The sequence below is a fragment of the Juglans microcarpa x Juglans regia genome, chromosome 4S (genome assembly GCF_004785595.1).
Source record: "Juglans microcarpa x Juglans regia isolate MS1-56 chromosome 4S, Jm3101_v1.0, whole genome shotgun sequence".
Lineage (NCBI taxonomy): Eukaryota > Viridiplantae > Streptophyta > Magnoliopsida > Fagales > Juglandaceae > Juglans > Juglans microcarpa x Juglans regia.
The window spans coordinates 6,756,116-6,780,690 of NC_054601.1; the positions used below are offsets into that span (position 1 = coordinate 6,756,116).

The 24,575-nt window shown below is 34.5% G+C and overlaps 4 protein-coding genes across 15 annotated transcripts; 2 read left to right on the top strand and 2 right to left on the bottom strand.

Moving 5' to 3' along the window:
• The first annotated feature begins 2,803 nt into the window (after positions 1 to 2,803).
• On the top strand, positions 2,804 to 3,722 carry LOC121263181. The gene has a single exon (XM_041166007.1). The coding sequence runs from the start codon at positions 3,047 to 3,049 to the stop codon at positions 3,449 to 3,451; it is 405 nt and encodes a 134-aa protein (XP_041021941.1). The 5' UTR covers positions 2,804 to 3,046; the 3' UTR covers positions 3,452 to 3,722.
• Positions 3,723 to 4,570: 848 nt separating this feature from the next.
• Positions 4,571 to 6,005, bottom strand: LOC121263121 (WEB family protein At1g75720-like). Of its 2 annotated transcripts, none has more exons than XM_041165916.1 (2): positions 5,631 to 6,005; positions 4,571 to 5,323 (listed from the first exon to the last, which is right to left on the bottom strand). In XM_041165916.1, exons 1-2 carry the CDS (start codon positions 5,769 to 5,771, stop codon positions 4,799 to 4,801), a joined length of 666 nt encoding a protein of 221 aa, XP_041021850.1. In that variant the 5' UTR covers positions 5,772 to 6,005; the 3' UTR covers positions 4,571 to 4,798. The 2 variants fall into 2 exon arrangements, with proteins under 2 accessions (XP_041021850.1, XP_041021849.1); XM_041165915.1 differs by having other exon boundaries at positions 4,571 to 5,329; positions 5,631 to 5,999.
• A 705-nt stretch (positions 6,006 to 6,710) lies between these two features.
• Positions 6,711 to 10,664, top strand: LOC121263175 (AP-2 complex subunit sigma). Of its 3 annotated transcripts, none has more exons than XM_041166003.1 (7): positions 6,711 to 6,927; positions 7,029 to 7,127; positions 7,220 to 7,270; positions 7,566 to 7,739; positions 9,897 to 9,956; positions 10,308 to 10,367; positions 10,442 to 10,664. In XM_041166003.1, exons 1-6 carry the CDS (start codon positions 6,925 to 6,927, stop codon positions 10,347 to 10,349), a joined length of 429 nt encoding a protein of 142 aa, XP_041021937.1. In that variant the 5' UTR covers positions 6,711 to 6,924; the 3' UTR covers positions 10,350 to 10,367; positions 10,442 to 10,664. The 3 variants fall into 3 exon arrangements, with proteins under 3 accessions (XP_041021937.1, XP_041021936.1, XP_041021935.1); XM_041166002.1 differs by having other exon boundaries at positions 10,553 to 10,664; XM_041166001.1 differs by having other exon boundaries at positions 10,308 to 10,551.
• Positions 10,665 to 11,547: 883 nt separating this feature from the next.
• Positions 11,548 to 18,004, bottom strand: LOC121262845. Of its 9 annotated transcripts, none has more exons than XR_005940179.1 (13): positions 16,651 to 17,997; positions 16,304 to 16,503; positions 16,127 to 16,208; positions 15,392 to 15,519; positions 15,095 to 15,302; positions 14,689 to 14,977; positions 14,432 to 14,595; positions 14,226 to 14,295; positions 14,046 to 14,136; positions 13,552 to 13,902; positions 13,238 to 13,462; positions 12,234 to 13,000; positions 11,548 to 12,061 (listed from the first exon to the last, which is right to left on the bottom strand). XR_005940179.1 is itself a non-coding variant. In XM_041165496.1 (13 exons), exons 2-13 carry the CDS (start codon positions 16,397 to 16,399, stop codon positions 12,341 to 12,343), a joined length of 2,262 nt encoding a protein of 753 aa, XP_041021430.1. In that variant the 5' UTR covers positions 16,400 to 16,503; positions 16,651 to 17,998; the 3' UTR covers positions 12,132 to 12,340. The 9 variants fall into 9 exon arrangements, 8 of the variants coding, with proteins under 8 accessions (XP_041021430.1, XP_041021422.1, XP_041021425.1 ...); XM_041165496.1 differs by lacking the exon at positions 11,548 to 12,061 and having other exon boundaries at positions 12,132 to 13,000; positions 13,552 to 13,614; positions 13,717 to 13,902; positions 16,651 to 17,998; XM_041165488.1 differs by lacking the exon at positions 11,548 to 12,061 and having other exon boundaries at positions 12,132 to 13,000; positions 16,651 to 16,859; positions 17,659 to 17,997.
• Positions 18,005 to 24,575: the final 6,571 nt, after the last annotated feature.

The window sequence follows — 24,575 nt, forward strand, 5'->3', positions numbered from 1 at the left end:
TTCTTTCTAACAAGTAGTAGTGCACCCTTAAATTATAGAAAAGCGACATTTTTCACTATATATTGAAAATATTGAATCGTTAAGACTATATCACGTCGCTTAATGGTGTCATAATTAATCAAATGATGGTGCACTTTTGAAAATTTGTAGTAGTTAATTTAAGGATACAATCATGTGTTAGTTTGTATATATAATTTATGGTACAAATTAAGTGCAGAATTTCTTATATATAATAGTACTTGAGGATACAAAATGTATTTTTTTAGATAAATAATACTCAGCAAGTAGTACTGACTGTAGTTTTATTTAATCTAACTAGTCTTATAAAACTATATCTCACTTCCATAGTAATTTAGGAATGCACAAGTGTGTGTGTATATATATATATATATATATATATATATATATATATAATATATATATAGGCCGCGAGCTCATGTCTATATTTGAAATTTACAACACCTTTCTTAAGTTATATATATAGCATAAATCCTTTTAAAATCGTGTCCCGTTCATTCGGCTAGTGACTTGGAATATTGTTGGGCTGAGGATCCAACCTTGGGCTAGCTGTAGATTCTATATATGCGAGACGAGGCTGAGGTAATAGGCTAATACGTGGGAGTCACAGCATTTCATGTCCATTAATTCAGCTTAATCATGGGTGCTTTAATCACCAAATTTTAGAGCCCATAAGCACACAACCTCTCAAATCCCTCCTCATTATTGGAGTAAAGCTGGGTCATGGACAAGTTGACAACAGTGTACCTTATTGTAAGAAGGTTGGTAAAAAATCATAACCAAACCTAATTGCATCATAGTCCTAGCTAGAGACTATTGACTCGACTTTTCACAAACTCATTAAACTTGATTGAGGCCATTAGCTGATGAAACAAGAACGAGTCAAACTGCTTAAATAAATTGAGAATAAAGTTGAAAGTTATATAAAATTTTGTTAGAATATTATTTTTAATATTATTATTATTTTGAAATTTGAAAAAATTAAATTATTTATTATATTTTATGTAGAAATTTAAAAAAATTATAATGATGAGATGAGATTATAAAATGAGATAAAACACTTCTTGTATCTAAACAGGATCTTAATAACTTGTTTGTTTTTATAAATATCTCATCTAATCATCATAATTTTTTCAAATTCGTATATAAAATACAATAAATAATTTAATTTTTTTTCAAAATTTAAAATAAAAATAAAATTAAAAATAATATTTTAATAATATTTTATTAACTAATTTTATGTAATTTATACCCCTAACAAAGGAACGCTTTTCACATCAATTAATATAAAAAGGGTTGATATTTTTTTTTTAATATAATTATAACAGATCTTCCTCATGATCTTTATACATGTCAATAACTGAGTCATATTGACTGGAAATTTGACAATTTATCTTGTTAAACATACATGACAGTCACAGATGAGTAGTACTTTGTCCCTAAAATGTGAATAATGTATACTAATATTGGTGAACAATTAAGGCAGTTGGTGACTTCATCATTGTCCAAGTTTTTTAGTATAAGGAAGAAAGTACGAGACACAATTATGGTGTCTGAAAAATAATTATTATCTCAAGCCATCCATAATATCCTCTGAACCTTCACCACTTCATGATCATCATGTTGTACTACTTCCGACCATTTGTTTATATTATAAACCCAAACGATCTTATGATGTTACGTTTCTTATACTATTGTTCTTCGGTTTTGTCCTCTCAAATTTTAGAGCACTAATTAATTACATCATCTTGCGTTAAACTGGCTGCATTGACAATTATAGCAGTTCAGCAATTGATCTGGTAACTAATTAATGGCAGATTATTGGTTTTTCTTATTTATAAAGTTTTCTTATTTCACTAATAATTATATAGAGACAGTCAGATCATTCATTGAATGTGTTGAGAATATAAATAATTAAATATATCTATTTTGTCGATTTAAGTTTTTTACATAAATAGTATTGATTTTAAATAATATTAGAATAGAAATTTGGAGTTTAAATTATGACTTTATACTTTATCTCATTAATTAAATAATTTACGTGTTAGATCTATTTATTGAGAGAGAATCAAACCCACGTATCATAGAACAATTACGAATATCACAATTTGCCAAAGTATTTGGAATGACAATCTCTCGTGGTGTCGTCAATGATCACTTCGACTTCTCAGTTCATACTCATAGCATTCATCTGATAAAAATCGAAAATATTTAGAAAATGAGATGAGATGAGAAATCTGTAAATAGTAGTGAAATTATTTATGAATAGTAATGAAATAGTTTGAGTTAAGATGTGTTATTAGATTTTAAGAAAGTATAGAGAAAAAATTGAATAAAAATATTATAAAGTTAAGATATTATTAAAACATAATTTTTGTTTTAGAATTTGAAAAATCAGTATGGTTTTTTGTATTTTATTTGGAAAAGTTGTAATAATTAGATAAAAATTTAGAATTAAAAAGTATTTATTTTTTAATAATGTTTGAAAAAAAAATATGAAAATTTTTAAGATGAGACGAGACGAGAATATTATGTTTCCAAACAAAACTTAATTTCGTTTTTGGCTAACGGCCTTTCCATGAAATCACTAATGTACCATTCTCAAACACCAAAAATCTGGTCGCTGAGGATTTATTAGGGGACAAAAAGGGGTCACTCATCATTCACTTTCACTTTCAAACATTTATCAACAAACTTTGATTCAGAAAATTTAACAAATTATTAAGACCCAAGTGCTCGTAAACTTTGTAGGTACGTTTCTTAAACTTACATTACTTAACTTGAAGATGATCATAGAAATCCAATAAACAAATCTTTCTGTCAGGACAAGGAAGCCCATGCAAATGATTTGGGCACATGAACTTCGCCAACACATCTCCTTCCCCCCCAGAGAAATATGCTCTTTATTTCGAGTCTTCCCATAGAAAAAAACTCAAAGAATTCACCCCTTTTTATATAAATCCACAGAAGCAAACGACACCCATCATAGCATTACACTTCCCGGAGGCGTCAAAGGGAGATCAATACGATGCAGTACAGGCCTCCCCAACGAGAGAGCAGCTTCATCATTCAAGTAACCGGTAATTATTGTGAAGCTGATCATCATCTTCCTGATCAAACCAGCTGTACTGTCTCTCCCAAGTTAATTAACTTTTCTGCAATGAAGCTCTTTAATCGTTTCCGTAAGATTCTCATGCGCCTGTTGTTTTCACTCCCTTCTCCTGGGTCTTCTTCATCATCAGCGCCTACATCCGGAAGTTCGGCTTCGAGGCAAAAGAGCTGTGACAGATTTGAGCCGCCAAAGACTTCATGCAGCTCTTATTACTCCTCTCACTCGCACTACAACGAGGCCATCGCTGACTGCATCGAGTTCTTCAACAAGTCGTCGCAGGATGGGATTTTGGATGGTCGTAAATCCGATGTCATGGTTTGATATAATGGAAATATATATATTCATGTTTAATTAACTGTCATGTTCCTGTTTCTTCTTTGACCAGTTCTTTCTCCTCGATCGTTCTCGCTTTGGATCTAAAGCACATATTCATACAGAAAATGCAAATATGATGGGTTCAGTACTGTTGTCCTGTTTTAATTATGCTTTGCCTGTTCTCTTTCGTTTCTCCGATCTTGACCTACAATTGATATATACATTACAAACACACGCATATATATATATATAGAGAGAGAGAGAGAGAGAGAGAGAGAGAGAGAGAGAGAGAGAGAGAGAGAGAGAGAGAGAGCCTAGAGGGTTTCATCGTTGTTGAGTTGCGTTGGTCATTGATAATAAACCTTAAATCATTATAAGAAAATTTTTTATTTGTGAACAGTTATATATTATAAAAATGATAATTTTCTTAAAATTGAATTAATTCTAACATAAATAGTTATAGTTCATCATAAATACTCATTTTTTTTATTGTATATACATTTTGGCATGTGACTTCTCGTTAACCATGTTGTACTAACTACTATGTCTCATGTCTGCTAGAGTTGAATCGGTTATATATGTATGGGGGATATGATGGTTGGCCAAATGGAAGATGGTCCAAGATGATGAGATAGATCCTCATGAACGGTTTGGTTTGCCATTCATGAAGATGAAGATATTTCATCGAGAAAGGAAACTAAAAATGTCGTGGTCCAGTCAATTTAAAGGAAATTATAAGCTGAAAATCTAGTTGGGCTAATTTATGATTTATGTCCACTCAATTAATATGTCTGGGTCCATTTAAGGAATTGGGCCACTCCCCTTATCCCCTAAAAAGACACTTTTTTTTTTTTTTTTACACGAAAAAGAGAGAGCTTGTAGTGTTTCCCTTTTAAAAAATATTTGTATTTAATCCAAAAAAAAAAAATTGCAAAAGCCCCTGAAATAGTGGAAAAGGATTTGGATTTATTATTTGGAATTCTAAGATTTTATGCCACGTGAGAATTAACCATGCAAGGTAGAAAATTATTAGAATAGTTTCAAGAAAAGAATTTAAAAAATTTATTAGATACGTCCTATTTAAAAAATAAATAGATAAGATCTTCGCATACTGATATTGCTTTATAAGGAGAATACTTTTATCACATGGCTCTCTTATTGGATATCGAACATATTATATGCTCACAAAGTTACAATTTCCTTCCATTTAGTGCCAACTTTTACTGGCTAGAATCGCAGAGGAAATTGAAAGAAAAGTCGACAAAAAAAAAAAAAAGAAAAAGAAAACGGTTTGGTATTATTTTTTGGAACCCAAAATATGTACCATGTCGAGTACTTTGAAATGCAGTGCAGTTAGGGAACTCGAGGCAATGCAACTTCTGGGCTGCCTTTCTTCTTTGAAAACATCCCTCCGATTAGAGGGATCAGCATGTTGATCTTCTTCTTCTTCTTCTTCTTCTTCCTCTTGGGAGAAGGGTGCCTCTCAAGTTTTTCAACAACTTGTGGGATCGAAACTTGTGCGAAGGAGGGAGGATTTGCAAAATTAGTCACATATCTTTTCTTTTGAAACTCCGTTTCTTCTTCTTCTTCTTTGTGATCAGAGTCTTGTATTTTGACCTCAAATTTCGTAGAGTCTTCAACAAACTTGATGTCTTCAAACTCTGTAATTTCCATCGGTTGTTTGTTGGATTCATGTTCCTTCAATTGTTGGAGTTCAAGCTTTGTCCGTTCAAGCTCTGTCTTCATAGAAGAGAGGCAAGTTGCCAAAATTATGCGTTCTTCTTTTGCTTTCTGGAGGCTTTGTTTTGTCTCCTCTAGCTCAGCTGTAACATTTCCGAGCCTTGAAAGGCCATTACATCCATTTTCACTCCCTCCACCCTGCATCTATATGATCAATAAACTTACTTAGTACTAAACATAAAAATACATCTTTTGTCAGATTCATAAGTCTTGAATTTAAATAATTTTTCGTGTATTGATGAATGCTGGGGAAACAGAAAAGGAAAAAAGTTGTCTCATGATTTCTTGAAATCCAAACATGATAAGAAATTGTAAATTTAATTTCGTTCAAATACTATATATACTAATTACATAATCAATATCCGAACATGTTAGAAAATGTATGCCTATTAAATGGCAATCTCCAGTGAAAAAGAACTGAAATAATCTAAAGTGAATGAATCACCTGTCTGAGCTTGCTGGAATAGAGCTCCCCAGCTAAAACTTTGTCTCCAAACAATGTGAGGGCCTCTTTGACAGACCTGAAGGGTGCCCTCGTATCAATCTCCGCCCTTTTCATCACCACAATTCCATCTTCCTTATCCATGTTTAATCATGCACCCTTGAGAGAGAGACAGACAGAGATAGATCAGAGGCGTAGGATTAATATTGAATGAAAATTCAAGGATGTCCTTTTATGTTTGGAATTGTGACTGTGAGAGAAAGAGTGTGAGAGAGAGATGCTGAATAGGTATAAGGGTGAGTGATGCAAGGAAGAGGGGTTGAGAGATGCAATAATATTTCATGGGGGAGCTTCCTTTCTTCGTGCCCACTTCACTGGATCGAATTCTGTACTTACTAATGTAATAATGTATTTGAAGCTGAAGCCATCGGTTGGGTGGGTGGGTGACTCTTGGTTATATGGATCTGCCTGCCTGCCTGCACTCATTCAGTAAAAATGGATGCAATTTTTATCAACGATGGATTATAAAAAATAATTGTACTTTCTATTTTAAATTTTATTATCATTCATTATACTTGTTAATATAACAAAATTTAGAATAATTAATACTAATTTTTATTTAAAAATGGCAACTAATCTTGGTTTTGTAATTGGATAAGGAAAATGCTACTATATCGCCTGAATTTGGCCCCTCACTTTGACTGTTCATATATTAATTTTTTTTTTTAATTTTATGATTAAGAAAGTAATTTTTAATGTATTGATATATATATATATTTTTAAATATTTAAATATGTTAAAAAATATGAATAAAAAAGAAGAAAAAAATAAAAATTTGTATTAAGTGGCACACCCAACGATCATTGCGGGGCGGTAGTATAACATGACTCGTTTTGTATATTCTGATACATGCTTTTGTGAATAATGCATTCCATATCTTAAAAGTACTAAACTCATTTTGCCTTATTGAAAAAAAAATTATGCATATTTTTAAGGAAAAAAATTATTCTTAAATTGATGTATAGAGTATATTTAATAAAATATTTATATGAAATCGATTAATTTGGGAGATAAAATTCGAATATTACAATATAAGTTGATCTGGCATGAGAATTGAATTGGGACACCGTTTCTTCGTCTGCCATGCGCACGCGCTAGATTTCGCTCAAAGTCTCTTTGCCTCGTGCATAGACTAGAACCCGCGACTGAATTGAAAAACGAAATTGTGCCTTTTTAGCTCTCTCCAAATTTAATTCCTAGCTGCTCACTGCTTAATTTCCCTCTCATAATTGGGAGAATGGTACTTCAATTAGTATCGAATTAATTCTCATCTAGTGTTTGACTTTGATCTTAATCGGTTTATATGTTCTTGACCGTATCGTTAACTCTTTGATTTGGCAGATCCGGTTCATACTGCTACAGAACAGGCAGGGAAAGACCCGTCTTGCCAAGTACTACGTTCCTCTCGAGGATTCCGAGAAGCACAAAGTCGAATACGAGGTATGATCTTCATCGTCTTCATTTAATTTTATCGTAGTATAATTGTAGGGAAGGGAGAATTTTTTAGTTTTTTGAATTTCCTGGCTTTGTAGGTTCATCGATTGGTGGTAAACAGAGATCCCAAATTCACAAATTTTGTCGAGGTGAAATATATTTGCTCTCATCTTCTTTAAAATTTGCGGATTTTTTTTTTTTTGTTTGGGTACAGGGAATGATTGGAAGTTGTAATGGAGAGCTTTCATTCTTACATTTCTTGTATTTTTGGCTTAAGAAAATAAAATCAACCCTCGGCTACTAAACCTAATTTCCAAGCTTGGATTAGGTTAAATGTGCCGACTTGAAATTATTGCAGGCTAGCTTGTTTTGATCTGCTTTGCTTCATTGAAGTTTTCCTGATGTTACTATGTGCTAACTACCTGATTATATTACTTGTTGCAGTTCCGCACACACAAAGTAATATACAGGCGATATGCAGGGTTATTTTTCTCGCTCTGTGTTGACATTACTGATAATGAGTTGGCCTATTTGGAGTGCATCCATCTATTTGTGGAGATTTTGGACCATTTCTTCAGCAATGTGTGCGAGCTAGATTTGGTTTTTAACTTTCACAAGGTTTGCCACTTAATAATGATTTTTCTTTCCCACTTATTTGTAAATCACACCAACTCAATGCTTCTCTGCTTCTGGTATATAATGTATCAATGCTAGTGTCAAGTAATAGTGCTGTAGTAAAATTATTTTCTTAAATGATGTCTCTAGACAGAATTTTTTGGGGGAAAAAATGGAAGCTTGAAATGAAGTGTGTCAACATCAAATGTTAAATGTGTGATTAAAAAAAAATGGTGCTTTCTTTCTGGCCGAAGGAAAACTGTGAAAAATTTGTAACAGGAAGTAATGTATTTGGACAAAGATTCTAATAATATGACAAAAGAGCTTATGGGACTTATGCTTTTAGAAATAATTCTTTCATTGAAGCGGTATTTCAAGTAACGCCTTTATGGTAGTTCTAAATCATTGTTAGGAATTGCTCCTCTTGTTCCATGATGAGTGAATTGTTTGAAGTGATGTCTTGAGACAAATAAATACCATGAAAGCACCATTCCAAATAGATTTTTTGATATAACGCCGTATGGTGATCAATAAAAGTGTGTTTTAGGTTGCGTTTGGGTAGTGAGGTGATCTCAGATATTCTGTTAATAATAGTGAAAAACTAATGATAAAATATTGAATAATAGTGAATAGTAGTAAAAAGTAGTGAAAAGTAATGATAAAATAATGAATAGTAGTGCAACTACCCAAATGGAGCCTAAAACTGTGATGAAAGTATCATTTGAACTGGTCCTTGAAGGTGAGAAATCTCAGCAAAATGAATGTATAATATTAATTAATATATCATTTTTAACTAAGCAGTTTCCTACTTAGAATAGTGCTTCTGTAAATATGAGTTTTAACAGAAATGTGTTATTTAAAATAATAAATAAAAAAATAATTTTTACTTTTTATAATAATTTTTTTACTCCAACTAAGCTTTGTTGCCACACAACAACCAAATTTTAAATCAGAGTTGCTGTGATTTAATCTTAGTCTTAATTAGATATATTTTGGTCAAATTTAGGGTCCGTTTGGATACTTAGAATATCTCAGTATATCGGTGAATAGTAATGAAATTGTTTGAATTAAGATATTTATTGGGTTTTGGGAAATGAGGAAAAAAAGTTGAATAAAAATATTATAAAGTTAAGAAATTTTTTGAATATAATTTTTGTTTTGAAATTTGAAAAAGTAGTATTTATTTATTTATTTATTTTTGTGTTTTGTTTGAGAGTTTGAGAAAGTTGTAATGATTAGATAAAAAAGTGAAGTATTGAAATTGAAAGTATTTTGTATTTGAGTGATGTTTGAGAATGAAATATCTTTTGAGAAAACTTGAGAGCAGCTGTATTGCTATTAGTTCTGCCGTACTGTTGATTGCTACAATGCTGACATTAATGTTAATGGGTTGGGATGTTTGGATGCAATGGAGTATTTCTGTAGATATAGCATACAATTTCAACAGAAATGTATGCAAGCTAGATTTGACATCTAGTTTTCTCAAGATTGTCACCTTGTGTTTTCTTGTTAAATTATTCTGAATTGTCAGTTGCTTCAGAGTCAAGTTTGTCTCATCCTTTTATGTACTTTCTTATTCTTTTCCTCTAATGCGATTGCTACTTTTATGTTTAGTTTCCTTACTCCATTCAATGTTTAATTAAAAGCTCATATTCCCTTGTTTTTGGGACGGAGAAACTAAACTAATTCTGTTGAGCTGTCAGCATGTGTTGGTATCTAACTCTCCATTGCATTGAAATGACTGTATATATCTTCTTTCATATGGCTTCCCATGGCAGCAAGGAATTAATGCACAATTCCCATGTATTTCTTTCATGTGGATTTGATTTCGTTGGAAAACGATGCCTGGCATTTCTGCGATGCCCTTGTTCATTTACAACACAATCTCTGATTCCCTTCATGTTAGGCTAGTCATGCTGCACAATGCATAGTGTTGGGCCGAGCATGTGTAGACTATCTCCAGGTTATATTGACTCCTGTGGCAAGAAGTATGTATGGAAGATATATAGGAGGATATTGCTTGATCTTGAAGTGTTAATATATGCTCTACTCCTCCCACGTGTGTGTTTTGGGGAGTATTGTTGTGGTTATTTTATTTTTATTGACTTCTTGTACTGATCCTTTATTTTGGGGAAAAAAAAAAAAAAAAATCCAATGAAGGTTTATTTGATACTCGATGAATTCATTCTTGCTGGAGAGCTCCAAGAAACAAGCAAAAAGGTGTGTGAAACTGTGAATTCGTTGTGCTTCCCCTGTGCATCTAGAATAGTTTTTTTGATCGGTAAAGCTTGTTTGCCAAGACCCTAGGTGTGCATATTCTTGCATCTAGAGTATGCCAAGACCAAAGCTTGTTTGCCTTTCCTTCTCCCTCATATTGTTCCTAGTAAATGGTTTATTCTGCCACTACACAACTACCGCACCAACCTGTCATATAGTTAAAGTCTGATTCCTGTTCATCGGGGCTCTTATATTTATAATAACTTAGAAGCAACTAATATTGGTTTTTTCATAAGATATCTATTTGCAGTACCGCGACTGAAGTGTTTGGCTGATTTTTGCTTCAACTTGCAGGCGATTATTGAGAGAATGGGCGAGCTGGAGAAGTTAGAGTGAAAATTTTCTGTGTTCCAGGTGTGCAACCTGTCGCTCTTTTTCTTGTAATTATTCAGAAAAATCATGACTGCCAATTTCCTCTTGTATATCAGAAAATCGAACGAGAAAAAGTGTTTCCTTTTTCATTACTGTACTGTGGTCCTCCACTTCTTTTCCCATTTCGCTCTGTGAATAAAACGTGACTGTGCACGTTCACTCTGCAGATTGCTGTTTGGTGTAGTGCTTCATAGGTGGATTACAGATAGAGACATACAAGACATGTTAATTAATAGTACACTATTTATTATTAGTATTCGTAAGAATTAAATATTTTGAATAATTTTAAGTGTTACCAGCTAGCTTATGCTTCAAAACATGGACTCCAAGATTCATTTGATAACCTTATTTAGAGATTAAAAAAAAAAAACATAGACACCAGCTAGCGTCTGAGTTAAAACATGGGCTACAACTTCTGTAAAATAGAAAAAAAAAAATATCTCATTAAAAAAAAAAAAAAAAAAACACCCATATTCACTGGACATTTATTTCAAAAAGAAATTCCAATAAAAGCAAGGTGCTAACAGAATGGGGCCTCCATTCGACTGTCCGAATGAATCCTTGGTGGAGAAAGTGTTGGGCACCAAATCTTGTTAATAGTAATGAAATGAAAGCTGCGTGGAATGTGACCCCAAGTGTCATCTTCACAATGCTGTGCTTACATCTTCAAAAAAATCCAATTAGTCTAATCCAATTTAACTTCCAAAGTCAGAATGACTGCCAGATACCAATTCGGCAGCACAAGTAAAGGGCTGCTGCTTAAGCCACGCACCCACAATATGCAAAGGAAAATATTTGTACGTAGCAAAGTCTGCAGTCTATTTGAAAAAAAAGTGAAGTACACTTGAAATTCACATAAACAACTTAACTATTTTTTAAAAGGACTGCATATAACTTGCATCGAATATTATTTATTCCCAAAAGGATGCTCCAAAATTCAATGCAATCAGGCGAAGGTGGCTTTTAAATGTTGGGACCAGTCCTTGCTGTTTTAGACTTTTAAGGACTTAATTAAAAATTGATTAATGTTTAAATATGCTCATCCAGTACCCTCTAGCCTAATTAATTCTCAAGGGAAAAAAAATGTACAAGAAATAAATAAGTACAATGACATTGCAATATCATAATGAATTAATACGAACACTTGCAACACAACAAAATCTTGAAATCACGTTTCACGATACTTAAATGCATTATCATGCAATGAAAATGACATTGATGGTGCATAATCGAGTACATGGTTCTAACATATTTGAAGGATTGATTCGTTATCTATGAACATCCACAAACCATTCTCATCTCACTCTCATTCTAGTCATATGTTGCACTTTTATTGCCCTTAATCATCCTGTATTTTTTTAAAGAAGAAATTTAAAGATTGATGGACAATGCTACCTTATCATAGTGGGATGAAAGTGTAGTTTGTAAAATCTTCCTCTTGATAGTCTATTCAACCCCCAAAAAGGAGGGAGAGAGGGAGAGAGAGAGAGACATCACCATTTCCCTAGCAGAACCCATCCTGTGATTGTCGCTGAGCCAATGCCGGAATTCCACTGAAGTTGCTTAAGACCCATATTCTGATCTCATTCTTTACTACTTTATCCTTTTTATATTTTGGCGTTTCCCCTTCATTCTTTGGGTGGTTAGCATTAACCTTAACCCCTAAAGCAGTAAAGCTGAGGCAGAAAAAGTCAACAACAATAATGGAAGCAAGCTAAAAAGAAAATTCTGTGGGGGACAGGCAAATAGAAAGAAGTTTGACGATTCTATTTAGTAATGTTCTCTGTAAAAGGGCACCAGTGTGACCATAGATGCTGATAAAAGGATCATACAACAAAACTTAATTACCATCTCCAGCAGCTGACAGGTCTCAGGTTTTCCCCCAACATATGCACATGTCCCAGCAATTTTCCTTTGCCTGACTTGGATGCTCTTCTTTCTCTGATCATTTGATATTATGAAATGCACGGCATTATTTTCTGATCATTTGATATTCCATACATGGCAATCAGTCGAACCTTGCATGTATCTGCACTTTTTTGATCATGCCACGTGAAGACTTGAGTATGAACAGAAAGAATTGATGCAATATTGTATTGCCCACCCCATTGCCTTATTAAACTGCCAGTGAAAGTCACATCAAAGGTGCTCATTACAGAGTAATTGCAATGGCAGCACGCCACTGGCATGGAACCCTCCTTCGGTCTCTCCGTAGGTAGAGGGGAAAAGGTTGTCTTGTTTTTTAATCTGGGCTGGGGCAATGATGGAGTAATGGCCATAAGGCGCTGCTTTTGTTGAGAGGCTGTAGCATACTTAGGGCCAAGTACCTCTAGGGATGGTGGGATACTGGCTTGGGCACATGGGATCAGCATAGGAGGATCCTGCCTTCCCTGTTGCCAGCTCGAAATTTGGGTCATGGATATTGAAGTTGCCACATGCCTGTAATGAGCTGCTAGCTGGGCAGCCCAAAGGTGTTGCTGTTGCTGATGTCGTTGATGTTGCTGCAGCTGATGCTGTTGTTGTTGCTGTTGCTGCTGCTGCGTTGTCAAGGCTGCAGAACTTACATGACGACCGCTGAATGGATTGACAAGAAATGGAGCTACCCGCATCTGCACCTACAATGAAGCATGACAACATATTTTAGAGTTTCTATAGCTTAACAAGACTAGGAAGAACTGTAGTTGTTAGCAACTAAATCATATTATACAACCAAATTTGCAGCTTATTGCAAGTTCGTTACAGTCAGGTGATGGATAGAACACAATAAAGAGAAAGTTGCAAGCAATTGTTTAACTGGCTCCAATGAATTTCCTAACACACTTGTAGATGTGTCCTAAAAGAAAGAATAAAACCTTATTTGCTGCTGATGATGTTATCGAAAGCTGATCAGGGTAAGCAGCGGAGGTATAGCGAGTTTGAGGCATAGCGAAAGGCAAAAGAGTCTGCTGTTGTGCAAGAGATTGAAGATAAGGAACTTGGCATTGTGACGAAGGATCCAACCCATAAATAGTTCTATCACCACAATTCTTAGCTTCCATCCCACCACCTCCAGCGAACAAGGACAAGAAATTGAAACTCTGCAAGTAACAGAGAATAGTTAAAGAAAAAGGGGGAGAGAGAACAATTGGAAGGGAAGAAACCATTGGCAATTGCAGTATAAGCTTACCTGCTTCTGCGAAGTGTACGCCTCAGATGCCAGAGCAGCATGGGGCTGATCTTGATGGAGTTGTTGTTGCCAAAGAATACCAGTTTTAGCGTCATTTGAATTTCTTTCATCAGTTGAATTGCATGTAGTGGTAGAAGAAATAGTGCCGTTGAAACTAGTCCTCACCCCATGAAAGCTGTTAAGTGCCATACGAGCTCCAAGATTTGGTCCTTTCTCGAGTTTCAATTGATTAGATTGCAGCAGCAGCCTCCCTTGGTTCTCTGGCATTTGTAAATTCTGAATGAGATGACTTATATGAACATGAGCAGAGCACCTCTTCCATGTATCTTTTTCGATGTCAACTTTTGAAACCTGCACAGTTGACCATATACCAATCAGATGATCAAAGTAGCACACAATCATTTGTGAGGAAACAGACAGCCTCATATTAAAGTTGTGAACAACAGCTAAGAAGCATAAACGCGATATAATCATAGATTACAAGCCATCTTCACCTCTCCACTTGAAGAACCATTTTCAAATGACCTGTGTCTGCGGGCAATCATTTCAGTATCGAGCCAACCTGGAACTTCAGCAGCAGGGGACCTGAGACAGCTAAATGCGTGAGGACATGGGAGCACCCAAAAAATGGCTACATTAATGGTTCAAAAGTGACAAGAATGTAAGAAAATTACTGTAAAGAAGGACCAGGACTCCCGACTCCATGTGGCACAACTGAAGACAAGCCTGGCCACAATGCCGAGCCTGTTGATCAAAATAAAGAGTATGATAAGAGTCACAATATTAATATGATTAATATGCAACCTGTTGGTCAAAGAAAAGAGTACGATAGAGTCCGGACAACATGATCATTAGACTTCTAATCAAGCTAGAAATTTACCATTTTTCTTGGGCTCCTTGATCATTTTTGGTTGTTCCGGTTCAGATGCAATAGTTATGGCCCCATTTAGTTTAGACTTGGAAATTACATTTACTGGCCCCATTGCCATCTCTGATTCTTTCTCAATTAGTGGGGTCTCCGGTTGTGTAGGTAGTTTTAATCTGCTGGGTCATTTATAAAAATGAAAATAGTTATACACAAAGTAAAAGGAAAAGCTGATAACAGAGCACTTAATTATTTAAAAAAAAAGAACGCACGCAGTCAAGCTTAGCTCATAATTGCGCAATGGCTTTTCACCGTCACTGCCACTGTCACTCTTAGCCAAGAATGACATGCTACTTGCATTCAATTGGGGAACGGGACAATCTGACTCCATATGAATTTTCTCTCTGTTAGATAAATCTGGCCGTTCTTGAATACTGGGTTCATTCAAAGAATCTACTTTTGGAGTTTCTTTGGGCAAACTATCCGTGTTGGATGAGGGATTGGTAACATTGGATAATTTCCAAGGCATTGTACTTAAGTCGTCATTTGTAACTGCAGAATCTGATAAAAAGAATACAAATTAAAACACCACAACAAATGATTTTTTTTTCTGGCAAAAAAAAAAAAAAAAAAAAAAAAAAAAACTTAGTATCATATAAAGAAACTATATGAAGAAACCTTGCATAGACAATGGATTCTCCCTTGACTCTGGAAAAGCCAAAGGTCTTGCTTCTGTATATTCTCTGTCTAATTTACTCTTCTCATTTGCATCATTGTTGGGGAACATTCCAGCCAATGCATACAAGGTTTCCACTACTTCTTCCTCCTCTTTTGTTATTTGCCCAGAGAAAGTCTGTTCTGGGGACCAGTCTGAGCCTCTATGTTTCTATAAAAACAAGTTGAAGTCTATCAATTGAAATGCTAAGTGAAAAAGGCAAAAGAGAGCGATATGGTGATGAGCTAGAGAGGACTAACCAAGTTCAGTTTAGATTTCTTTACACCATTTTTTATGGGTGATTCTTCGACTCCGCTGATTGTACTGTTCACCTTCTTTGAATCTGGTAAAGGTGGAGAAACTGATTCGTGATTGCGCTTCTTCATGTCTGTAAATGTTAAGCATTGTGTTTTAAATTTAATACAGAAAACCTTTCCGATTCACTAATGCAAAAGTATTTATCTTGCAAAAGTCAAACTCAGAACAAAACAACGTAGTCCTAAATTAAAAAGAACAAAGGAGCAGTAAAAATTGCACTATCACTATATTAAATAGAATTAAATAAAAAAAGACAGAATCTTGCGTCCAGGACAAGAAAGAAAAAGCGAAAAGCTTCGAATTTTCTTCAGTCCTACTCAAACTCACAAAGCAAAAAGTTAAAAACAAAAAACAAAAGAAACTTCCAAGAAGAACGACCAAATCTTAAACCCGACGGTCGAAGCCAGTGATTATTATAATTTTTTTAAATTTTTATATAAAATATAATAAATAATTTAATTTTTTTAAATTTTAAAATAATAATAATATTAAAAAATAATATTTTAATAATATTTTATTTAATCCATTTAAAACCATTTCAACTTATCTTTGTCTCAGCTTTAATCCAAACGGCCCAAGTTTAATCACTACAAACAATTAAAAAAACACTAAAAAATAATATTGCAGACCCTCGAATGGAAGAAAAATTATGTAGAAAAATAAAAGCAAAATTCTACCAGCTTGTTTGATTCGCCAAGCACCTGAACGCAGCCTTCTCGGAACAGAGGCCTGATCCACACCATTGCGGTCATAAAAAAACTGTAGAAAAGTATCAGAAAATAAAGAAGCTAAAAAATACCAATCGATGGTGACCATGACCAATAATATAACATCGACTCATCAAAATTATCGACCTTTTTGGGAATCTTAAATCTCTTGCTAGAACCAATACTCATAGACGGTGCTTGTAAGCGAAGCTCATCTTCTTTGTCGGACAGATCGCTAACCATTTCGTCGTCTTCGTAGCTCGAGCTTGTCCTACCAACAACTCTCAATCTTCTATCTTCATTCGATCATTCCCCATGTACGAAGTCCCCACCAACACCATCTGACCCTTGAAAATCACACACAAATCGAAACACACATAAACAACAACAGCCTTATCATAAAGCGAAACAAGGAACGCCCAGATAACGACAAGTACCAAACGGATGGGAGATTTGTTTTCTTTTGGTATATTTGTGTGTGAGTGAAAATTTACCAGAGAAGAGCTTGTCGGGCTTGGCAGGAGAGAACCGACTGGCTCCACGCCTCACGTCTCGAACTTTGTCCATTTCTGACTTCCCAACATCTGAGTTTTGAAAAAGGCTTCAACGGCTCGGAATTTAATCGGACCCAACCAGTCACGAGACTGAACGCCCAGCTCTCTTTATGTATTTATGATCATTCGACTTTCGAGAATTTGAGTTTCTTCAATCACAGAAGAGAAAGACGAGTCAGAGAAATCAAAGCTCGGAGAAAAAAATGTTTCCGTTATTGCAACGAACGAAAAAAATGAAAATGTGAATAAGAAGTAGATGAGAACATCGTAGTCTTTTTTTCTTGTTTTGTTTTAGTTTCTAGCGAAAAGCTCGCCGGAAAGAAAACGGGAAAGGTGGCGTTTGGGTTTTCCAACGAAAGACAAAATTAATTATAGTTGCCACATATCCCTCCGCATCTCTCTCTCTCTCTCTCTCTCTCTCTCTCTATCTCTCTCTCTGAGCTCACAGTAGAAGTGCTCGCAAGCATCTCGACGGTGAAATAGAACAAAAAAACAAACACACGAACACAGGAGGCAGAGGCAAAAGGCTGGTAAAGATATGGCAGAAAACAAACGAAGGAAATTCGTTCCTCGTGTTCAGAGAATCAGGTTCTTCGTGAAATAAAGCAGGGTAACAGAACAGAAAAAGGGGGCCAGAGAGAGAGAGTGTGTTAGAGAGAGCCAGCCAGGTAACATTGGCACTTGGCAGACAAAATAGAAAAGATCATAAATACCCGAAAAAAAAGTCCTTGAACCAAAATACCGGATGAATCACATTCATTCACTTGGAGAATCAAAGAAAACCCCATTAATGCGCGAATCTCCCAACAATTCCAAACCCATCTTCATTGCCGACTCCCCCTATATATTATCACTCTTTCTTCCAATTTAAAAAATTAAAAATAAAATCTGAGAGTGGAAATTTAAACCAGAAAAGAAAGTCAAAGGAAAATCCCAAAAAAGCATTACAGATTTCACACATCAGTGCTCTGAAGCTCATTCCTCTCACAAAAATATCAAGCACGAGCTCCGACAGAAATAATAATAAATAAAAAAACCGAAGAAAACCAAAGGTTGGCACCGTAAAATCGCGCTGCGTCGCGAAACTGCCACCACCTTTCTCTGTCCCTTCCGCCTTTGGCCTTTTTCTTCTTTCTTCCTCTCTCTAGCATCACATTCGGCGGTGATCTAACGGCTACGAGTGACTGCCAAGTGTGAACCGTCGATCATGGAATGACGTGAAAATAGAGCTCGACGGCCCAGAATCCACGGCTCCGATGCGTTTCTTAGAAAATCTCCACCTCATTGGCCGTTCGATGTTTTTATTATTGGAGAGAGTAATGCCTTTTGTAAAATGCACAAATCTAAAATGGATATATTCATATGCATGAATTGATCGGTACACAATATATTACAAGCTGTAGAAATATTAACAAAACGCATTATATTGGAAACTGCAATGAAAAAAATAAAAGAGTAATATTGTTACTTTAATTCAGCTTATATGGACATTGAAAATATAAATGAATGAAATTTACTTATTAATTTTGACTGTTCTTGTATCTTCTTTTATATAACAATATATTCATTTATAATAGTATGAATGCAATTCGCTGTTGTTTTAAAAATAAATAAAGTAAATAAACCCTCGCTCAACATTTCTTACCATTCCTAAAGATATCTTGTATTTAGTAGCCGATATTATAAGTCAAGAAAACATGAAGAGCTTTACAATTTAACATGCTATTAATACAGGTCATGATGTTCTCTCGAGAATAAGATGAGATAAGGTGAGAAATATATGAATAGTAGTAAAGTTATTTAAGTTAAAAAGTTTTATTAAGTTTTGAGAAATGAGAGAGAAGAAATTGAATAAAAATATTGTAAAGTTAAAATTTCGTTAGAATATTATTTTTATTTTAAAATTTAAAAAAGTCAGAATTATTATTATTATTATTTTATATAGGAGTTTGAAAATGTTGTAATGATTACATAAAAAAGTTAAAAACTTGAAATTAAAAAGTATTTGTATTTGAGTGATATTTAAGAAGATGATGTGATGGGACAGGTTCCCAAACAAAGCCTTAGATATTCTTTCCGTGGCATCGATAATGATACATTTAATACTGTTTTACTATCCAATTATTTTTTTCTCTTTTTGTAATTTGAATCTCTATTAAAAGTCTCATAACATAATATTCTTGCATAATTTATAAGAAAACATTGTTATAAGAAAAAGCAAAAGAAGGTTAATTTTTATAAAATTGAATTGATTTTTAATTAAATTACATGATTACGTTGGTTAATTGAATTTATTTTCTTCTAGATTATGTAAGAAGGTCATGTTTTAAAATTTTTTTAATTTAAATTCAAATAGCACAAGGAGAAAAAAATAAGTGTATAGTAAAACAGTAATAAATAAAGTGTACGTCTATTATTATCCAAAACAAAATCCCTCTTTACATGTTCACATGTGGCGGCGGGGGCGGCCTGGAGATAGGCCAAATCCTCCCTCTCCCTCTACCCAGCAACATGATATTGTGTATTTTTTTATACGAATAATTAGGGGTGAATTCGGTCCGGTTCGGTCGGTCCGAAGGAGGTGTTATGGAATGGACCGGACCGGACTAATTCGGTCCAGGGTTTTTTCACCCTGGACCGGACCGAATAGGCAGAAGGACCGGTCCGGTCCGGTCCAATTCGGTCCGGTCCGGTCTGGTCGGTCCTATTCGGTCCAATCCTAACCGGATGGGCCAAAAGCCCAATCTTCTTCCTCTGTTTTTTCGGCCCAATGGTGCCAAAAACCCAATCTTATTCCTCTGTTTTTTCGGCCCAATGGTGAAAGCCCACTAACAATTTATCCAATTTGAAGCAAAAAAATACAAAAGAACTTAAAGGGAAATAAAAATAATCATAAAAAAATTGTCAATATAATAAATTAATAATACTTGTGTTGCCAAGCAATATGCTAACTAAATTACAGTGAATAAATTTGAATAAAAGGTTTTAGTACAAAAAATAAATTTTGTCTATATCCATAAAAAACTTTAAAAAATGAATAGCTACTTGATTTTCTTACTACTAATCCATCCAAAGATTCCAAACAATTTAAACATGGTTAAACTAAAAATTATACTAGATAATGAAAGAAAATTGAAATAACATTCCAAGCAGATTTGGCTTCTAAAAGTAAGAAAGAAAAAAAAAATCATTCCCAAGCATAGATAAATGATAATGAAAATTAAAAATTATACAATTCCCAAATAACTGAAAAATTAAAAGCTCTAAATACAAATTACAATAAAGATAATTCTTCTCCTGACAGCTCATAAGCCATAGCTTCCTACATCTTCTGGCTTGGCATACTTTTCAATTTTCACAGTATTTTGTAAAGTGTAAACAAAGAAATTATTAGAAAATAGCAAAAGTGAAAATTGAAAACTAACAAGCTAAAATAGATTCACCTCATTAACTTGCATTGGTTGTAGATATTGTATTTGAAGCCTCCATAGAATTGTCACCGTCCCGAACAAGTTCTATACAATAAAGAAATAAAACAAATTAAATAAATTTACATAACATATAGTATTATAGCTCATAAAAGTTATAAAATGATGTACTTATAAAAAAAAAGTTATAAAATGAAGTAAGTAAGAAACATACTCAACTGCCTTTCAAAATCCTCCACCTCATTCATTAAAATCTTAAGGTTGATTGGAATAGAAGAAAAACGAAGCCAATTCTGTGTACAAATGAGAGCCTCAACCATCAACGGAGATAAACTACTTCGAAAAGGATCAAGGACACGACCCGCCGTGCTAAATGTAAATTCAGAGGCCACTGTAGATACCAGTATTGCGAATACATCTCATGCAACTTTTGAAAGTACAAGATATCTAACTGAATTAACCCTCCACCAAATAAGAATGTCAAAACTTGGGAACGCCTCCTCACAACTTTCAGCTAGGTATCTATCAACCTCATTCTTGCTCCCTAAAGTGTTTTCCGACTGTAACCGCTGCTTGAATATGGCTATTCTTTCTACCGTCCTATCAACTCTACCACTACCACTACCATCTGTAGAATTTACTTCTTCACGTGGGGGACTTGTGCGCTGCTGTTGTAAATCAGAATTGTTGCCTCCGTCATTATCAGTGTATGCCTCATACATGCAGGTTAAAGTATTTTTCACCTTCCAACTCAAATCAACCGCTTTTGTGGGGTCATTGGCATACATGCATTCCAATGCAAAGTCAAAATATCGCATCTTATATCGAGGATCGAGAATAATCCCAACAAACAACAACATATTCATATTATCTAAGTCGCCCCAATATTTTTCAAATTTTTTCTTTATATTTGTGGCCATTAATCCCACCACAGGGCTTCCTATTTCACACTCCACTTTAATTGCATCAGATATTTTAACTAACTCCAGAAAGAAAGAGTTGCAAGTTACATATTGATTCTCCGAAAAAGATAAAGTTGCATCATGAAATAGTTCAAGAAACCTTACAAACAACTTTACCTTCTCCCAATCATTATTATTGGGAGGCCCTAACTTCTTTGATGTTCTCCTATTCACTATATCACCAATTTCATCATCATCGACATCATCGTCTCCAACACTACTAAGGAATCCTGAATCTTCTTCTTCCAACCGTTCAAAAGCTTTTCGAAATTTTAAAGCCCCCTCCAATATAAGATAGGTGGAGTTCCACCTAGTTGGTACATCTAAACAAATGCCACTTTTGCTTGAAATTTCTTCCAACCCAATACACTTCTTAAATGTAGTCTACCTTTGAGGTGAGGACTTAACATATTTCACAACACATCTCACTTTCACAATAGACTCATCAAATTCCCTCAACCCCTCACGGACAATTAAGTTTAGAATGTGGGCACAACACCGAACATGCAAGAATTCATGTTCCAAAACAGTGTCTTTCCTATACTTGGTTTTTTTCTTCAAATAAGAAATTGCTCCATTATTAGAACTTGCATTATCAAGTGTGATTGTAAGTATTTTCGGTCTCCCCCAATCATGCAAGCACATCTCTATGGCTCTACCAAGTGTATCACCCTTGTGATTCTCAACCAAACAAAAAGAAAGAATTCTTTTGTGTAGTTTCCAATTATCATCAATAAAGTGTGCAGTGAGACACATATAGTTGAGGTTTTGCACGGATGTCCATGTATCCGTGTTGAGGGAAACTCGTTGCCCTTGAAGAGCACTTCTCAACTTACTTTTTTCCCTTATATACACACTAAAACAATTCTTCGCAACCGTAACACGAGATGGAATCCCGACCCACTTAGGGTAAACAATGAGCATAAACTTCTTGAAACCCTTCCCTTCAACGAACCTAAATGGCAACTCATCAAGAATAATCATTTCTGCTAAGGCTTGTCTGCAAACCTCAACACTAAATGATATGGGCACAAATTCCCCACTAACACTTCTTACACCCGCCTTCCAACCGAGAGTAGTTTGAGACTTATCTGTCTGTCTCAATGGACATTTCTTACATTGTTTTTCAATATGACATTTCATGGACTTTGTACCGTTGGTCTTCGTATCACATGCATACAAAGCACCACAGTAATTACATGCAGCCCTAGGTTTACTTGGATCACATTTTGGTATTTTTGTAAAGTGATCCTAAACCATTGACCTATGTCTACCACTACCACTCTGTGTAGTATTAACACTTACATTGGGTGGGAGTGGAGGAATGTCTTGCCCATGTGTAGCCTGTGTTGACTCTACATCATATGTAGTAGAATCATGTGGAAATAATTCTGGAATCGTTTCCATCTAGAAAAAAAAAATGAAATTAAGTAAAAATAACATATAATCAATAAATAGTAGATATATTACACTTAGTTACATAAAAAGGAGCTAGAAAGGGATACAAGAAAGTCAATGAAGTAGACATATGGACACGAAAATTAGTATCCTATGTTGAAATACAAAATAAATTTTAGTGAATAGAGAGAGATTGGTAAGTGTTTTGAGAAGATTTCAACTTATATGGACACCATGTATAGCTGCATGGCCTGTAAATAACATCGCTAGAATATTGGCTATCTCACATGCATGCCAGTCATGTGATGACCCATAGCATCGCTAGAATATTGGAAATCTCACATCAGAAATCTTATTTACTCTCATATTACTCTGGCTTTATATATATATATATATATTCACGTCCATTAAAACTTGTATCAATGTTGGTGGGAAATTCATTTGAGAGCTAAGTGCTCATGATTTTCCTACACATTTTTGAAATATAAAAACAACTAGCTACTAGGTCTTGCTAGGGACAAAAATCTTAGTTGCAATAAGCTGGAACCCATTTATTATTTCAAAAGTAATATATATTAATTGCAATATATCATCATGGAGATCATGATATATATGCTCCAGTTTGAACTTATATATAATAACGTACATATTAATCATATCATGATGATCATATATATGCTAGGGATATTCACGATGCATGCATGTTACTGATCTGATTATGGTGCTAGGTAGATCATGCAAGCTAATTAAACATGGCTAGCTGTGGTGCAGGTATTTGGCTTCAAGGAAATTAGGTCAGCCAACTGTTTGATATATTGTTGCAGGGCATTAGGCTCCCCTTTAATTGCAGCGTAATGATACCAAAATAGATGCATATAACTACTACTTCTACTACTAATCTATGATTTAAGACATAATAAACTATAGTCTATAATCAGGTTGTTAAAATTTAAGACATAATAAACTATAGTCTATGATTTAAAAAGAGAGATTTTTCTGTAATCACCGATTCACCATTAAAAAATTTTCTAACCAACCAAACAAGAGGGCCAATAAATAAACAAAATCAAGAGGAAAAAAGGGTTTCATATTTGGGCATCCAAAATTTTATACCCCCACAAATTCACAATATTCAAGATCAAGATACCGAGAATTACAAGTAGATGAAATGAAATAAACATACCGAGAGTGAGGCTTTGAAGTCTGAGGCAGCACCGGAGCGATTGAGTGGGGCTGTCGGCTGTAATTTTTTGGGGACCCAACGAAGACGACTCAGACGATGGACTGCAGGCTGGAATTTTCAGGGGACCGAACGGAGGGGCTTGGCTGCTGGAGAGGGCGGTTGTCGCGCAGCTGCTAGGGTTACGGAATTGGAAAACTGAGAATTCCAATTTTGTGGCCCGTGGAGTGGGGTGTTGGGGGCCGGGGGCTAACTGGGGAAGTGGGGGTGACGAAACGGCGCCGTTTGGGTTAAATTTGAACCCAAATGGCACCATTTAAGTAAGTTTGCACTCATTTAAAAAAAAAAAAAGGTTGCGTGAAACGACGCCGTTTCACGCAACCAGTGAATGCATATCTTGACCGGTTGGGACTTAAACGGCACCGTTTAAGTCCAATTTTATTTTTAACGGCGCCGTTTGATGTTTTCCAAACTTGATGTGTTTTAATTTTAAACTTGTGATTGTTTTTATCTTTTTGGCACATAAATTAATTAAAAAAATTATTTAAATTAGTAAATTTAATTAAACTATTTAATGGTGATTATTCTTGTAACTCATTGAAAAAATAATTAATGATAATATTATATATTATACTCTAATAGTAATAGTGATACTAATAATATAATTATATATGTTATATATTATGGAATATATATTATATAATAACACATGGATACTAAATTATGGACTATACTATACTAAATTACTAATAGTAAACTAGAGTCATAGTGAATCAGTGATATATCATATAGACTCATTACTCATACTCATTAGTAATACTCATTAGTCATTAGTCATAGTATTAGTTGTATTGATACTATATATAGACTTGTAGACTTGTAGTTACTAGTTATAAT

Bases quoted from the DNA above. Each gene is read 5' to 3' on its own strand.
- LOC121263181 (XM_041166007.1), top strand. From the start codon at position 3,047: ATGCAGTACAGGCCTCCCCAACGAGAGAGCAGCTTCATCATTCAAGTA.
- LOC121263121 (XM_041165915.1), bottom strand. From the start codon at position 5,771: ATGGATAAGGAAGATGGAATTGTGGTGATGAAAAGGGCGGAGATTGAT. The intron at 5,330-5,630 runs GTGATTCATTCA...TTGATCATATAG, and splicing joins ATTCCAGCAAGCTCAGACAG to ATGCAGGGTGGAGGGAGTGA.
- LOC121263175 (XM_041166003.1), top strand. The intron at 7,740-9,896 runs GTTTGCCACTTA...AATCCAATGAAG, and splicing joins TGGTTTTTAACTTTCACAAG to GTTTATTTGATACTCGATGA. The intron at 9,957-10,307 runs GTGTGTGAAACT...TTCAACTTGCAG, and splicing joins TCCAAGAAACAAGCAAAAAG to GCGATTATTGAGAGAATGGG.
- LOC121262845 (XM_041165489.1), bottom strand. From the start codon at position 16,399: ATGGTTAGCGATCTGTCCGACAAAGAAGATGAGCTTCGCTTACAAGCA. The intron at 15,520-16,126 runs GTAGAATTTTGC...TAACATTTACAG, and splicing joins TTGGCGAATCAAACAAGCTG to ACATGAAGAAGCGCAATCAC. The intron at 14,596-14,688 runs GTGCGTTCTTTT...TAAATGACCCAG, and splicing joins TATGAGCTAAGCTTGACTGC to CAGATTAAAACTACCTACAC.